This window comes from Liolophura sinensis, chromosome 1, assembly GCF_032854445.1.
Source record: "Liolophura sinensis isolate JHLJ2023 chromosome 1, CUHK_Ljap_v2, whole genome shotgun sequence".
NCBI classification, from domain to species: Eukaryota; Metazoa; Mollusca; class Polyplacophora; order Chitonida; family Chitonidae; genus Liolophura; species Liolophura sinensis.
The window spans coordinates 62,549,206-62,566,705 of NC_088295.1; the positions used below are offsets into that span (position 1 = coordinate 62,549,206).

Below are 17,500 nucleotides of genomic sequence, written 5' to 3' on the forward strand. Positions count from 1 at the left end.
TTTGCTTTAAATCTCGCAGGTACGCTGTAGTTTTCAGGAATTCTGACGTACACATTAATCGCCATGCGTATTCAGTATGCTCTGTTTTAATTTTAGAAACGCATCATCTAATTTTTAAGCGCATTTACGCTGGCACGCTCCTTATATGTAGGACTGGGGTCAAGGTCAAATGACATACCCACCATCTGATAACTTCCACATTCTTTACTTTCACCATTTTGGTGACTAACAAAGCGCTCGATTGTCGTAAGGTAGGCCTAAATCCTATTAGGAGCTGTTAAATACATGGACGTAGGCTACCTGACATGGTGTAAATCTTCTCGCTTTATACCCTATCACTGGCAATCAAGGTACCGACTGATATATGACATTTACCGTCACCATCCTCAAAATAGCGGACAGGCTTTCGCGACATGACACTAAATGAATAATAAATGAAAGCACGAATCCAAACATAATTACAATTTCATTCATTCAATGCAAAATCATAACATATAGACCCAAACAAAACAATGAAGAAAACTTCAGGAAAGAAAGCTAATATTTGATCATAAGACACGGTCTATTTCGTTAAGCGCACGGACACGTCGTACTTGGGTTAAACTATTTCCGGAAATTTCTTAACATTTTATCATGCCCCTATAATGGGCCTCTGGCGATTCTCACCAATAGACCCATAAAAAACCAATAAAACAAAACAACAAACACAGGAAAATGCCAAAATAGCATGACAAATATTCACTTTACATTTATGTGGTCACAAAATTTATAAACTATAGTATAACTGCAAAAGAAAACCATTTGTTGCCGAATGGTAGTCAACAATACACGCATCATGAACAGGATGAGAAAGCTACATGTACTTTTGATGTTTATTAAGACAAGATAAACATTTTCCTCAAAACTGGCTGCATTCCATGTATCTGTTAATTAAAGGAAAGCCTGGCAACCAGGTGAGTCTCCCTCTCTGATTTCATCAGTAATAGTCAGCACTTCCCTTCATATGACAGTCTTGTTAATAAAACTCAAGTCTTTTCAAAAAAAAAAAAAAAATCCAGCTTTGATGTGTGAAACATGAAAACAGCTTCCAGAACATGGTCCAGTATTATTTTTGAAAATACTACGTGAAGAACAAATAGCACATCCTGGTCTTATCTTTTCTCATACAATATCCTGTCAAGATCAGATCAAAGCAGTTGGGTTTTATGTCAAGATATCATGAGCCTTGACTTCCACCAGACGTTCCATCTGCTTCACGTCCTCACACCACTGCATCAAGCGTTTCTGCATTATCCCGATCTGAAATTCAGACCACTATGCATTATCAAATTATAGACCAGATTGATTTATTTTATTTGATTGATGTTTTACCCCTTACTTAAGAATGGTCAGCATTATGGTGGGAGGAAAGTGGTCAGAGCCTCAGGGAAACCCACAACCATCTGCAAGTTGCTGACAGACCATCTCACGTACGGCACGTAGGCCAGATTGAGTGCCTTCTGCAAGTTAAGTTCGATTAGCTACATAGAGGTTTGCTGTATCTTGTATGGAATTACAAGCCCAATTTGTGTTCTATTTTTGAACTTTACTAAATCATTTGTATTCACATATATTTTTATTTCTAAAGGGTCTTTTAACTGGCCAATGTCAAAAGCCGTTAAGCAGCCATGTGACTGGAGCATAAACGTTGTCTTAATATTAGAGGCATGGAAAAGCCAAATATAGCACTGCTTTATGATAACAGACAAAGACATGTCTGATGGGAAAAATGTGTAGCCATTCATTAAGTTGGAGAGGACATTATGGTGCCTACTGACAAGCTTCCTGTGAAAGAATCAGTTTACCTTAGCCCAAACAATGGCTAAAAGACATTTTCTTTCCTTTATGGCACCTTTTCTCAGCAGTTTAAAATTGCATACTACATATACTTTGCCAGGCTGAGTTAAGTTTTCCATCAGAAAGATGGAAGTATTATGTATTTTATACTTCTGACAAGACTATAGACATTTGGTCACATGCAAATACGGACTTCAATATGTACTGAGTTCAATATGTGCTTCTGCGACCTGAAGAAAAACAACATCTAGCAATTTCTTTTTACACGGTTCACACAACCTTAAAAATCTATCAATCAATCAATTAATCAATTATATTGTGTTCACAACAATCAAATCTCAGACATGATTTCAGAGTCTAACAAAAGCCTTTTCATTAAATAAATAAAGTTATGTCATTCTAAAGCCTGTTATCTTTTGAACATTTTGCTGAAAAGTTGGAAACCAAAAATGACAATAGTAATAACAGTACTTTTCTCTGAGCTCTCAGCTACCAAAAAAACAGTTATAAATTTTTTATGTCCTCCTGCATATCTTTTAAAAGTACCTGTTCAAGATCCAGCACCCTTGGCTGAACCCACGTCATATGCACTTTCTGATCCACTTCATCTATGGAACCTTTCAGCAAGCCAAGGCTAAGAGCCCTCATCACCAGCATCTCCACCTGTCAACGAAAAGAAATTAAATGACTGATTGGCAGAATGACTGATTAATGCTGTATTCAAGAAATTTTTTCTTCTACCATGGGGTCGGTTTGAAGAGTGAGTTGAGGAAAACCTGAATTTCAATCAGGCACACAATGCCTGTCATTAATATGACATATTTAATAGAGTAATCTATTTACTTATCTATTTCGCAGGAGTTTAACCCAACACTCAAAACCCTGAATTGACTGGTGAGGTTAACGAGTGAAAAAGCGTCAAGTAAGAGGCATTGGTCCTGACATAAAGCTGCAGCCATTTGATACCAGCCAGACCTAACGTTTTGGTAAGTAAAGATGCTGACTCGTTACGCCTTAAAATGATAATTTTGTTGCTAACATTTAAGCTTCCTCAAAAGTGGCCGAAACAATGCAATCAGAATCAAGCAAAATGTGTTCCTGGAAAAAAACAAATTTCTGGTGAAATACATTAACTGGTGAAGGGCTAATCAACGCCTGCAAGAGTGACACTTAATCCAAATGAAATCTTACTACTAGGGTAAAAAAAATTTGTGTAATACACACACATACCATAAAAATAGACCCAGTCACCATGAGGGCAACCCAAACTCACTTGGAGTCAGAAATAAAGAAATAAGGTCAGAAATCTATAAAATACATTCAATGTTATTTACTAAATCATTTTATCCTTAAAATTTTTTTGCTGTCTTAACACTGACCAAACTTTAATTATGGATTTTGGGAAACACTTTTGTGTATCAGATGGGTGTAATTGATGATATCTTCTCCAGTGTTGTCTGCATACACTGTACAAGCACTTTGTTATAGACTGCAATATACATGCATTTGTGAATACGAACAACATCTGAGGAATTTTTAGTGCTCGAGGTTTAATGTTATACTTAATTTTTCAATCATCTGACAACCAGGGAGTTCTTAGAGTGCATGTAATGTGCCTCCTTGTTACAGGACGCATTTCCACCACTCTTTTATCTAGTGCTTCTTCATTGAGATGACTTACCGAAGGCAAGTAAGCCGCCCTGCCTGAGCCAATATACTGATATGGGGCACCCAGTCGTTGCACTTTCCCCTTAATGCTGAATGCCAAGCGAGGAAGTCACAACTTCATCTTTTAAGGTCTTAGTCATGACCCGACCTAGGATTGACACTGGATCTACCGTTCCCGAAGCAGACGCTCTACCAACCGTGTTATCAGGGCCGGTCAGAGATACACGTGAACTCATTTATTTGATTAGCGGATGCTTTACCAACTGTGCTATCAGGTTGGCCAAGGAATTTTTAAAAAGCATGACAAATAGTGAGCACCTACAGATGTACATCTATAAGCAAGAGCAATTTGAAAACAAATCAAAAACATCCAACCCACATTGCACATTTAGAGACAGTCATCAAACAGTATAAAATTAAGATTGATTCTTCAGTACCTCGTTGTTGATATTCTACACAGATGTAGATGGGCACAGAGAAAAACAAACAACTTAAATTGTGTTCAGCTTACCTCTTTCAATGGTATTTTGGCCTCACTGGCTATTTCTTTAAATGTTAGCTGTCTGTTTGTTGCAGGTCTTTTAAAGGTCATCTGGAATAATTGTAAAATGAGCAATTAGAACAGTCATACTTCTGAGGTACCCCAAATGATCTTCAATTTTGCCCACAACAGTGCATTTTTCAAGGTAAATAAATGTCATAAAATATTATTTTAGGTGCTGAAATTTTCCAGCCGACAGTAAACCATGTCCAACACCTTTCTAAAATCAATAAAACTCTCAGAATCAGGTAAAATGGGCAAGTTAGTCATGGACAAAATTTATGGTCAAGTAGAGTACTTGAGATAGTTTGTAATCTTGTTTTAGTCTTAAGTACTAATGTAAAACTGAACCACGGTCCACTATCTTCTGTTATTATATAAAGCATCTTTCTCTACTATACATGCAATACAAAACATCTGTACACCACATGGACAATCTATGTATGCAGTGATTTTTTATTTACTTAATTTGATTGATGTTTAAAGCCTTGATAGGTGTTTAAAGCCTTACGCAAAACTATTTCACGTATATGACAGTGTCCAGTGTTATGGTGGAATGAAACCGTGCCAAGCCTGTGGAAGTCCGGCAACCATCCACAGGGTTTTGCCAGACCTTTCCACGTACAATCGGACTGGAAGTTAGCATGAGTTGCAGTTGGACTCACAATTTACTGCATGAAGGGTATACATGCACTCCAGAATTACAATTCCTGGTGCTGCACATTACACAGTAAGACTGTCACACTAACCTCCATCAGACAAAGCAGAGAAATCTTCTCCTTCATGCTAGACTCATTGGCTGCAAGATCAGGCTGAAAAAAAAAAACAAATATGCAGCTATTTTATATTTCAACACAATGATCATGGGCCACTTGCTAGTCATCTCCAGAGATTCTGTTTTCCACCTGAGGCTCGGTTTTTTTCAAATGACACATTTTGCTTGATTCTGATTGATTTCATCTACCTTTAACACTAATTGCAATTTTCTGGCAAAGTTTAATAAATTTTCCTGTTGAAAAACTTACGTAAACTTCTTGTTTTATTTCAGAGCAAAGTTGTAGATCCATACTTCAGTATGAATAAATGTATCTAATAAAAGTCCAAAAATATGCCATGTTCACCAAAAATCAGTAGGCTCTTCTTGGTGTATAAAGTTAGGTGAAATTTGGATGAACTGCTCAAGACACAAACCGATGGACAGACCGACCAACGGTTGTTTGAGGAACACTGAAATCCAACAGGGTTCACGGACATGTTTAGATGTACATGTCATGCGAGTTAAGTGAACTCTGGTTCCGAATTTCAACAGAATTAATATTTGCAAACTTTAATAAATTGAACTTTTAATGACCTCAATTAATATTTGCAAGCTTTAACAAACTTTTAATGACCCCCAATGACCTTGAAAAATAGAACCTTTGCTGAAAATCAATAGTGTTCTTCCTTATGACTAACTGTAAGTGTGTTATCTGAAGGAAAATGGTGTAAAAGTGTGTAAAAGTTGAAGGAAAATAGGTGAGAAAATATTTGAGTGCAACGTACGTCCTACTCAACTACATTTCAATTATTCAAGAGTGGCCACCACTGTCGAATTGTGGGAGGAAGCCAGGCAGAGCCAGGGGAAACTCATGACCATTCGTCAGTTGCTGGAAAACCTTTCCACGTATAACCAGAGAGGAAGCCAGCATGAGATGGATTTGAACACTCAGCAGGCCGTATTGGCAAGAGGCTAATGAGTCATTGTGCTATACTAACTTGCAAACCACCATGCCAAGGAGACCCCAATAGCTCAAAATGTATATAAGGAAATCGACTGATGGATGGGAAAACCTAGGGCTACGGACAATCAGCAGGATTCTTCCTCATGACAAGGTGTAAGTGTGGTGCAGGTTTGGTTTTTTTAGTAAACTCTTGAAAACAAGCCTTTCATAACATTTTAACTTTAATGACCTTAACGACCTTGAAAAAATAGATCACAGTCATTGAAAATCTTATTATAGGAGTGTTTTCCACTAAAAGGTCTTTGTCTTATTTATTTAAATAATATGTATACATAACAATAAAAAGCTATCAGGGAACAACACTAATCTAAATATTTACTTCTAGCAAATGGAACTTGTTTTTTGACAGACATACGATTCATAACTCATTAAGCAGAATAATACTAATCCATGCATATTCAGGAATCATATTTCATCAGTGGGTAATAAATATTCATTGAGAAGGGAAATAATGTGTCCTGAAGACGAGCACTATTAATTACTCTGTAAAAAAATCACTCTGATCAGCTTCTCTGGAGGATGCCTACACGAAGATTCATGAATAGCAAATCAGAGACAGGAAGTCTCTAACACACACGCACACACAATATCCAGCAGTTTTCAGCTAATGGTTTTCTTCAGAACATTCTGGAGTCATGTATATTTTATACACAGATAATATGTACTTAACAATACATTTAGAAAATATTGGTAGCTCGTCTGATAGTTCGTAACACTGCACAATGTTAAATTCATGTAATACATTCAAATATTGACCTCTAAGCCAAAAAAAACCACTGTCATACAGATATTATTCCCTAATTAGTAGTGCTAAGATCCTGCCATTTAAACAACAAGAAAGACCAAAATTATAAAACTGTCACAACTATGACTGTTCACTGTATGCACACGGACTGCAGAGCAGTAATTTAATATATTATGGAGTTGTAAATCATTGAGGTAGTAAAACACACTGCGGGGGAGAAAGTGCACAACTTTACCAGGTCTTTGATACGCAAAGTATGACCTGCATTTGGCAATCCATGTACTATGGGAGGCAAATGCAATCCTATGAATAGCTGAGCAAAATGTACAGCTATGTGGTAAGAAGACTTCCTTGGTCTTTGATATACAAATTGCTACCGATGATTGGCTATCTGTGGGCAATGGGTGGCCACTGCAACCCTATGGTTGGCCAAAAACATTAACCAAACTGGACACCACCGCCGACAGCAACTGATCCCCATCTCACAATACCTCTCCTTACTTCGTAAGGTGAGCTAAATGTTAATGAGAGTAGTATCATTGTAGACACGAATGAAGAGTCTTCGTTTAGTGCTAATACCAGGCAAAGAACATACACCTGATAACGGAGAAGCATAATTCAGAGCTGATCTATGCACATACTTATTGAACAGTCTGACATTTTGGTATATTCCAAGGATGAAATGACAGAATCTGAAGGGTCAGTTGTAAATATAAGACAACCATAGAAAAAGTTATCCGATATACTTGCTTAGTGTTACCACTTTCCCTGATGTTTTCAAGAGTTACCTGTGCAACAACCTATTCCGGGCTCTCTTAAGGAGTTTAATGTCAAGTAAATCCCATCCTCTAAGCCCTCATCTCCGATCATAATCTACCATTTCACATGACCTCAGTCACCACGTTATGACTGAAAACTAACCTCAGAAAGTTTTTCCCTGTGGGGCTTATTGATCTAATGTTCATTTTTTCCCACTGTAGTGCAACTTCCCTGTATCTGCAACAAGCCATGGCTGAGGATAATGTCTGTCGATATCTACAATGGGCCTGCTCTGAATTATCTCCCATGTTACATGACAGCGACCAGGACACAATGTGAGGTTAGTTTTGAGGCATGAAACTACGAGAAGCGAGACATCGCCAATTAAAGCATGCAGTATGTAGGTTATGTCACAAGAGTGACAAATATTTTCTAGGCAACAACATGTAAAAAACCTTGTCAGTCCCAGAATTAAATGTTGAGTGAGATTTAAACAAAGTTAATGATTTTCAGCTTTCATGAAGGTTTATTGTGTTTAATAACCGAGGAAGCTACAGCTTGATCTTTTATGGTCTCAGGTGTGAGCTGACCCATGATTGACCCTGGATCTACCGTCCCCAATGTGCATGATCTAACAACTGAGCCATCTGGAGCCAGTCATCAATAGAATGAGAAAATAAGATAAATCTTCTGACCTGTGAAGACCACTGCTTTCTCAGCTCCTCAAACTTGGCTATATTGCCAGAGTTGAAAGCATACAGCACATCCACCAACCAGGCTTTGTTGGTTGATTTGAGACATTCCAAGATAGGGTGGCTTAACTGAAAATATAAACAAAAGCAAAATCAGTATAATCTGGAATGAACATTAAAACTTGACCAACAATAAATGAAAAGAAAACTAATATATGTTTCATCTCAATACCTGTAATAATCATATATGGGCAACGTTAAGGACTACAATGTACAAAACAATACAATGTTTTCAAGAGAAACAAGGGCTGTGAAATAATATTAGAACCATTTAATGCAGTACAGTAGCAGAACTTGCTGTACAGTGACCCAAATAACCACTTTTTTTTTAGCCTTTGCTACATCATCTTCCTAGCAAACTTTAAAGAATCTCACAAATACAAATATGACAGTAGTCATTCTCCACGACTGCGGGATGTAGTCGTGGAACATCAGCATTTCCTGTAACCTTCCTTTTCTGAAAACTAACACGCCTGGAGAGCGTCGTGCACGTATTCTACTTTGGAGATCTACATTTGATTTTAACAGGACTGCCTGCTTTAAATCTCACATGTAGGCTTTCAGCAACTTAGGCGTGTACACAAATTGTCACGCGTATTCAGTACACTGTTTCAACTTTCAGATGCCTGTCATCTAATGTTTAAGCGCATTTACACCTGCACGCCCCATATCTGTAGGACTGGGGTCAAGTTCAAATGGCATTCGGCCTACCCGCCGTCTGATAACTTCCACATTTTTTACTTTCACCATTTTGGTGACTAACAAAGTGCTCGATTGCCGTAAGGTAGGCCTAAATCCTATTAGAAGCTGTTAAATACATGGACGTATGCTACCTTTCATGGTGAAAATCTTTTCGCTACACACGCTATCACAGGCAATCAAGTTAACGATTGGTATGTGACATTTACCGTCACGATCCTCAAAATAGCGCAAGTGCATTCGACAGGCTTTCGTGACATGAAACTAAATGAATAATAAACATAACTAAAATTTTCATTCAATGCATAATCATAACATATAAATCCCAACAAAACAATGAAGAAAACTTCAGGAAAGAAAGCCAATATTTGACCATAAGACACGGTCTATTTTGTTAAGCGCACTGACACATCATACTTGTGTGAAACTACTTCCGGAATGCCTCTATAATGGGCCTCTGGCGATTTTCACCAATAGATCCATAAAAAGACACCTCAAAACTGACGGGATATAAGATAACTATAAAGCTGTAGCACATTTTTTTTTAATTTACAATTTATTCTAATATAAATGATTTTAAGATGTATAAATTTACATGCTTATTTTTCAGACTATTAGGTGGACGAAATATGGTGCGTCACAACTTACCAATTCTCCAAAATTGTACACTCCATTTCCTAACAAAGCTGCAAGTCCTAAACTGAATGCTCTTTCCTCTTGTTCTTCAGCTAAAATTAAAGAGTAAAATGCCTTTCTTTCATCCACAAGATTCAACTACGGAAGGTCTAAGTCTAAATGTAGCTTTTTGTACATTGACCATACTTTCACTGTAGCATGTTTTCATACCCTTGATGATACATTATATTCACGACACAATCTAAATAACCAGAGTTCAAAATCAAGCTTTTGATTTAATCTATAAAGATAGATAAGTTTGTCAGTGGTCCATTCAAAACACCAGCCAGAGGTGTGAGTGCAAGGTTTACTCAATGTAAAGACACAGACCCTGAGAAAGCTTTTCAAAAGGAAAGGCATTTTATGAAGTTTAAGCCATTTATTTCTTTACTTAAATGATTGGTGTTTATTTATTTATTTGACTGTTATGTCGCACTCAAGAACATTTCATTTATATAGTGGAAGGGACCAGGCCCAGCCCAGTGGAAACCTGCGACCAGGCCTAGGTCGCTGGAAGACCTTACCACGTACTGCCAGAGAGGAAGCCAGCATGAACTGGACTAGATCTCACACTGATCGCATTGGTGATCGCACTGGAGTGCTAAACTCCTTGGACACAGAGGCCCCTTGATTGGTGCTTCATATCATGCTCAAGAATATTTCACTTTAATATATGATGGCAGTCAGGTTTATAGTTGGGGAAAACCAGAGAGTGGAAGTAAATCCCCCATGTTCGCCATGGGTCTGACAAACCTCCTGACTTAAATCCCCACCCAAAACGGCGAGATTTTGATCACTGACTCGAAACCCGTAACTTCATTAGTCAAGTGCCAGATAGTAGCGGTAACCCAGCGCTTTAGCCATCTGAGGTAACTGCAGCAAGACACCCAAGACACCATAATACTATGTTTAGCAACAAACAACAGTGAAATCATACCAGGGATATCTTCTAGCTTTGTACAGCCCAGATATCTCAGGGCATCTTTGTAGTACTCGGCATGGTTGCCCATCATCTTGTGGTAGTTACTGGACAGCTCATAAAACCTTCCATGTACTGAGGTGACCCCATCAAGACCATCCAGAATTGTCCTGGCCTCTTCAGCCAATGCCTGTTATACACAACATTTATGATAACTATGACAAAAAATTGTAATATATAAATATATCCCAAAAAAAATAAGAATCACAGCAATACTGCTAGAACGACAATTTCAATAACACATGTACATGTCCTTCTTTCCTTATAATTGTTCATTAACACATGTACATGTAGAAGACCATTTTTAGTGTTTGAAGGAATCATAGCAGTTCCTTTCACAACAAAGGCACAGAAATTTCAACCTTAATGATCCTTGACGTTTTGACCTTAATTTAGGACTAGAAATTTTCACCTTGTTTTGTTAATAGCTCATAGGTTGAGTAGGGCCCTACATCTGTCTATTACTATTTTTCTATGCATATTCTATGTCTATGCACTATTATAACAATAAATAAATCAATAAATAACAAACCTTGGTGCTTTCCAGCTCTTTCTGTCGTAGTCTGATATTGGCAATAGTCGTCAGGCATAGTATTTTGGCCTCATCATTCGCCTTCACCTATGAACAAAAATATACAAAGCTTATCCACACAACTCTCATGTTTAAGTATGTAGTATCTCACGGTGAAGGGTTTCCACATGAAACTTAACTTATACATTTTAATAAAATATCTGTTAGTGTAGTTACATAATTAGTTACAATTAATGGCACAGCCACTTTTCTCCTCTCACAATACCTCGCCTTACTTCGTACAGGCAAGCTAAAAATGAAAAACAATGATGAAAATTATTTGGTTTCAAAATTCTTACCTTTTCTTGGATCTTTTCTAAAAATTCCACAGCCTGCTTGGGATCTGATATAAAAAATAATTACTATGCTTTATATGTTAACACATAAACACATAATATAATATAATATAATATAATATAATATAATATAATATAATATAATATAATATAACATAATATAACATAATTATATGTATGAGATTCACTTCACTATTAACATATTTCGATACTTAGACAAAGTTCTTAGTTCACCATTACTTCTGTGCAAGTTGAATTGTATGATGGCAGTCATAATATTACCACAGATTGAGGGTTGAAAAAATCACAGCATCCAAAATAGGATAAAAAAGAGACATAACACCCTGATTAATTTATTTATTTCATAAAGTCTACATTATACTGAAGAATATTTCCCTTATACGATGTCAGAGCAGAGCCCCGCAGGTCACCCACGTCCAACATTAGGTTGCTGGCAGACATTCCACAAAGGGGAAGCCAGCATGAGCTGGACTTGAACTCATTGCATAGGCTCCTGAGCCGCTGTACTGCTGCATGTAGCCACTCAGCCAGGGATGCTGCCACACACTTATTAAAGCTGCTAAGTTAATCAGAGAAAGAGATACTGGGATTTAACATTTCTGAATTCACTAATTCATCAAGTCATGTATGACATAAATCAAAATTTTCCGAAACAGAAAATGAAAAATTTCTCTAAAAAGAGGAAAGATCTCTTGCTTTTGTAAACCATAGCACCTTAATATATACATGACCTTTCAAACTTTCCAGTTTAGGCACGATGACAAGTAAAAAAAAATGAGGTCATATTTCTATACTATGCCAGAGAGAGGCATGTACAGCTACATGAAGCCCTGAATACTGACCTGTTATCTGTCTGACCACCACTATGATAATCTCAACAAGAGCCAAGGCATTGATTCTGAAATAGTTACAAATAGTTACTCCCAAAACAGGCCACCGATAATGATATGGTAAGCACATGTGAACCAGCCATGAGAAATCCATACAATACATACTGTGTTACACCTAGGTTCAGGATTTTTCAAGTGACACTCTTTTCTTTATTCTTGTTGATTCATGCAATTTGTATGGCCATTGAAGGGTTAACTGTGAAGTTTGATTAATCTGATATTAAAAAAAACTATTTATTTATTTGATTAGTGTTTTACGCCGTACTCAAGAATATTTCACTTATATGACGGTGACCAGCATTATGGTGGGTGGAAACCGGGCAGAGCCCAGGGGAAACCCACAACCGTCCACAGGTTGCTGCAGACATTCCCATGTACGGCCCGAGAGAAAGCCAGCATGAGCTGGACTTGAACTCACAGCGACCACATTGGTGAGAGACTCCTGGGTCATTACGCTGCACTAGCGGGCTAAAAAACTGAGCCAGGGAGGCCCCTAGAAAAAACTAAGTGTTGGCATCAAAGCTACCCTTTCAGGACGTTTATGTGTTTCTGATAGTGCATTTTTACACAGTAAACTTTTGGGGAAATATAGTAGCTTCCAAAATTTGATTTCCGGGAATGCAGGGAACAGGGAAATATATTTAATATTCAATCAAAAAAGATTCTCAATAATCCACTTGTAATGAAGCTGGTCTTTCTGAATACCAGACTTTCAAAGTTATCTCCCAGCCTACAGACATCAAACATAAACAACGGATACCATCCATCCATTTATAATGTTCAAAGGTGACACAGAAAAAGAACACTGCTGATACATGTAAAGAACAAATATGACAGACATGTACATTTTAATACGCAGATGAAAGATCTGCCGGTATGTTTTTCTTCCCCATTAAATGTAGCTGGGGCGTAAGTTTAGCCAGGGGGAAGTCTCAGTGTCTTTGAGACGCTGTTTTTTGACAAACTTAACACGGGATCCATAGGAAAAATAGAAGAAAACTGGAAATGAGATGGCTTGATTTCAAATTCTGATTAAGTCTATGAGCTGGGGTGAAAGTGAACATATATCAAAATCCTATCTAAATACCTTTGTGCAATTTGTAATTCTAATTTAATAATTATTTTTTTAAATAATTTCCACTTCTTAATGAACAACTAGTAAATGAACACCCAATGACGCGTGGCCAAGTCTTCATCTGCTCTTCACTCACTTTCTAAATACAGATTAACATTACTTGATATCCCACATAAAAACAGACAACATACCTGTGTTCAAAGTCAGCAATAAAATTTTCATAAAGCTGAAATAAATAAATAATACATCATGAAGACCACGTAGATACTTGGTACATGCAATCATTATACACAGAACAAATTTCACTATAGCTGCAGTAACTTAGTCTTTGTCCTAGATATACATCATTTATACCTGAAACAGTTTCCAAACCTAAAATGCACGACATGAGAAAATGACGAAGCATGTGTTTGGGAACACTATCAACCATAAAGCTGTGAGGCAACATCATTCTTATATGTAGATAGAAAACAAATAGTATTACTATGGGCAAAACTATGTGTCCAGAGTGTAAGGTCTTTTAGCAAAATCTTCAAAGCATGTGTATACATGCGAACATTTACTCATATCGGGTATGAGTACATGCACATTTTACAGGTGCAAGAGTTAGAAAGTGAAATGTATTGCATTTTTTTAAAACAGGTAATATAACTAACATTCACCAAAACAGAAACGTTACCTTTTTATAATGATAAAATAGTCAAACATAAATCCAACACAAAAATCAGAGTCTGACAATATTTCAATACAGTATTAACTAAATTACATGTACACACCATTTTGAGGAAAGGGAATGTTAAGAGAGAGACCGATTACCCTCTTTGTGAAATTAAACTAAAGCTAAGACAGAAATTTAACTACAGTGACTTGAACAAATGACATACATTCCAGAGATTATGCAAAATACTGAAGATCAAATTTGGAAGAAAAAACACTTCTTTCATATATAGATATATATATATAATGAAATATCATTGTTTATTAAAATATTGTGCATAGAAAAAAAAAGACAGAAAAAAACAAGACAGAAAAAGTCTGTAAAGTTCTATTCATTTACATTTAGCTACAAAGACTGGTCAAATACCTACCTCTTCGTGTACATGTATATGAAAAATAAACAGAAAAAGAAAAACAAAATCTGAGGGCCAGAAATAAGTTCTTCGGATTTTACACAGCAAGTCCACACTAGTTAATCATACGCAACTGAATTAATTCCACATTTGACTGCAAATGTCTTTGTCCAATCTGTCTCCATTAAATTTTCTGTACACTCAACTCGCCCACAATATTTTTACCTGCAAAAGTCCATCGCCCTTTGAGAAAATTGGATCCTTGACAAAAGTCAGTAACTTCAAAGTAATCTGATGCCATAATCTGTAAAAAGAAAACAAAAAGCAAACTTGATAACAGAGTACTCCAAAATGTTGACTATTCACAAAATCCCAGAAAGCACTGCCCTGTTACATCAAGGTCTGCCAGCAACCTGCGGATGCTCCTTGTCTTTCCCAGCTTCCTCTCACCTCAACAGCAGCCACCATTGTGTAAGTCAAACATTCTTAAATACAGCGTAAAACCATCAATATAAATAAGTAAATAAGAACATGGTCCAGGAGACACACATGTATGACCAGTTAAAATAATGGTGATAAAATTCGTGTAATTACTCTAATGTGATGTCTACTTTTTCATTTGCTTATCACAGTATCTCCTTTGAGATAAAGATTTGTCATTTAGTTTTAAGAGTTGGAACCCTGCAATAATTTATCAGAGCAGCACAGATAGGTCTGAAATGTAATCATGGATGTCAATAACTGCCAAGCAGTAGTATAGTCTGAGACTACTTCATTATTAGGTTCAGTAAAAATTTGTTCATCCAAAGATATCACTAAAGTAACGTCAGAGAGCGTGACATTTAAAAATTCAGATACGTCATACTGAAGCCAGGCAATGTTCTTTTAGCCACAGAGGCAGATACCAACTAAGATATTTTCAGTTTTATTCGTGTTTCAAAACTGCCATTTAGTTCGCAGGGTTAAGCGGTCAAACTTTAAACTGCCGGCCTATGACTGACTAACAGAGGGGTTGCATGACCTACTTGTGCTAGCCATATTGGAGTACTATGGACTCCAAAATGGCTACCTGGCTATTGTTCAGCCAAGGTGATGACGTCAAGGGACACCCCTCCACAGCAATGGATGGTTTGACTTGATGAACTACTCAGTAATGATCCTTTCGTAGATCTAAATGTGACAGATTGTTTTGGCATGTGATTCTCAGCTCATCAATGACATTTGTTTGCCATTTCCAAAAATTTGGCAGTTGTAAAGGCTCGGTTGACCCTTTTGTTAGTCAATGAGCCCCTTCTCAGATGTTCAACATGAAAATCTGGTTCTCCAACGAATTAACATCCCTCTACGCCACAGTAGCCTCATGAATTCTGCAGGAGACACTAAATAAGTGGTTCAGAATTCAGGCACAACTCCAATAAAAGTAAATACAACTACTAAGTTTCATAGATCTGTTAAAGTGTAAGCAAAGGTAGAGATATTCAGAGGTGATATATTTATCTGGTTTAATTCATTGATGTTTTAATTTATTTTATTTTTCGGCAATTTAATTGAATAAATCGAGAACTTAATATCTAGTCGATTATAAAATTGGATCATGTGATTTAACTCAAAATAGTATAGAGAAATCTGAAAACGATCCAACAGACCAAAAATGTTACGAACTGTGACTTTGACAAGAACTGAACATGTATTGTTGTCGTTGTTTCAAATTCAATGCGTTTTATGATGAGTCACATGGCGTTAAACCAAAACATGTTCCGATTACTGGCGTTTTATTTCCATACCTTTTATTGTACAATTCTTCGATGTTTGCCCATTCTGAAGCAGTTTCTCCAGAACTTTTTCTCTGCTGCTCTGCTAGATAAGAAGCCACATCGCGAGGCATTTTGAAATACAACTTTCAGAATCGTCCGTCACTGTTGAGTTTGTCGTTGTGCTTCTTCACGCTGAGCCAAGAAGAGTACTAATACAGGGGAGGTAAGCCACGTGGGACATGGTGAATATAGAGGGCCTCAACCATAAAGTTTATGAAAGCTCATTCAAAGAATCATATTAAATAAACAGAGCAAAATTTTCGAAAAAAAAAACAAAAACAAAATCATTTACATATGATAAAATGACCGTATTTAATAGTGTTAAGTACATGTAAACACCTGACATTAGATGCATTTGGTCTACCTGATGAGATAAATCTACATCATAATTGTCTGCACAATTAGTGAATATATCTGTAAAGCTGATAAACCTTAATTAATTCAACTCAGCCGTATGTTGATAAAGCCAGATATTAAACATAGCCCAAGGCTAGCTGAACATACTTACACTGATTTCTGATATTTCCAGGTATCAGTACTGTACCCAAGAGTTGACACATGTACTTATCACATTCATGTACAATGTATGTATGTATGCTTGGGGTTCAACGTCCTACTTAAACTTTAATGTTGTTCAAAATTTTTCATCACATGATGACGAGGAGTCATTTGGTGTATATACACGTACGTATATATACAGTCGTCATGTGTCAAAGACACCAGACATGACACTCCACCCAGTCACATTATACTGACACCAGGTCCAACCAGTCCTGTTTCCTTGTTCTCGCTCCGCAAGTGCCGAGTGCCAAGCAAGGCAGCAACGAGTAGGTCCATAATTTTTATTGTCTTTAGTATGACACGACTTGGGTTTGATCCCGGATCTCTTGACTTCTGCATATAGGCCTACAATGCATCACTGTGTAACAAACATGCTGTCAAACCCAAAAGGCTATCTTTCTCATTGTAGGCCTAATTACAGGCATACCATTATGAAGTGCTGTCCCTGTGCAGTTCAACCCAGGAAATCTTACAGGGTGTTGTTTGTTTTCCGTCTTTTCTCAGCAGTCTAAATATTCTGATTCCAGTGTAGGAAGTTGCCAGGGGATTATCATATCATTATCATAGAGGCATATTTTTTTTTATTCAAGGATGAAAATTTATTACAGTACTTTTCCAGATACACATGCAGTGAATGAGTGAGTGCTTAGGGTTTAACGTCGTACGTAACAATTTTTCAATCATATGGCAACAAAAAAGTCTGTGCATGTACGTGTAATGTGCCTCCTTGAAGCAGGACAGATTTCCACCGCTCTTTTATCTAGTGC

At 37.0% G+C, this 17,500-nt stretch overlaps 1 protein-coding gene across 1 annotated transcript; it reads right to left on the minus strand.

Annotated features, from left to right (window-relative positions):
* Positions 1 to 402: 402 nt before the first annotated feature.
* On the minus strand, positions 403 to 16,250 carry LOC135472393 (26S proteasome non-ATPase regulatory subunit 13-like). The gene is made up of 13 exons (XM_064751878.1): positions 16,143 to 16,250; positions 14,584 to 14,662; positions 13,480 to 13,514; positions 12,166 to 12,221; positions 11,306 to 11,349; positions 10,968 to 11,054; positions 10,394 to 10,565; positions 9,430 to 9,509; positions 8,026 to 8,151; positions 4,795 to 4,857; positions 4,016 to 4,096; positions 2,383 to 2,499; positions 403 to 1,299 (listed from the first exon to the last, which is right to left on the minus strand). Exons 1-13 carry the CDS (start codon positions 16,241 to 16,243, stop codon positions 1,204 to 1,206), a joined length of 1,137 nt encoding a protein of 378 aa, XP_064607948.1. The 5' UTR covers positions 16,244 to 16,250; the 3' UTR covers positions 403 to 1,203.
* Positions 16,251 to 17,500: the final 1,250 nt, after the last annotated feature.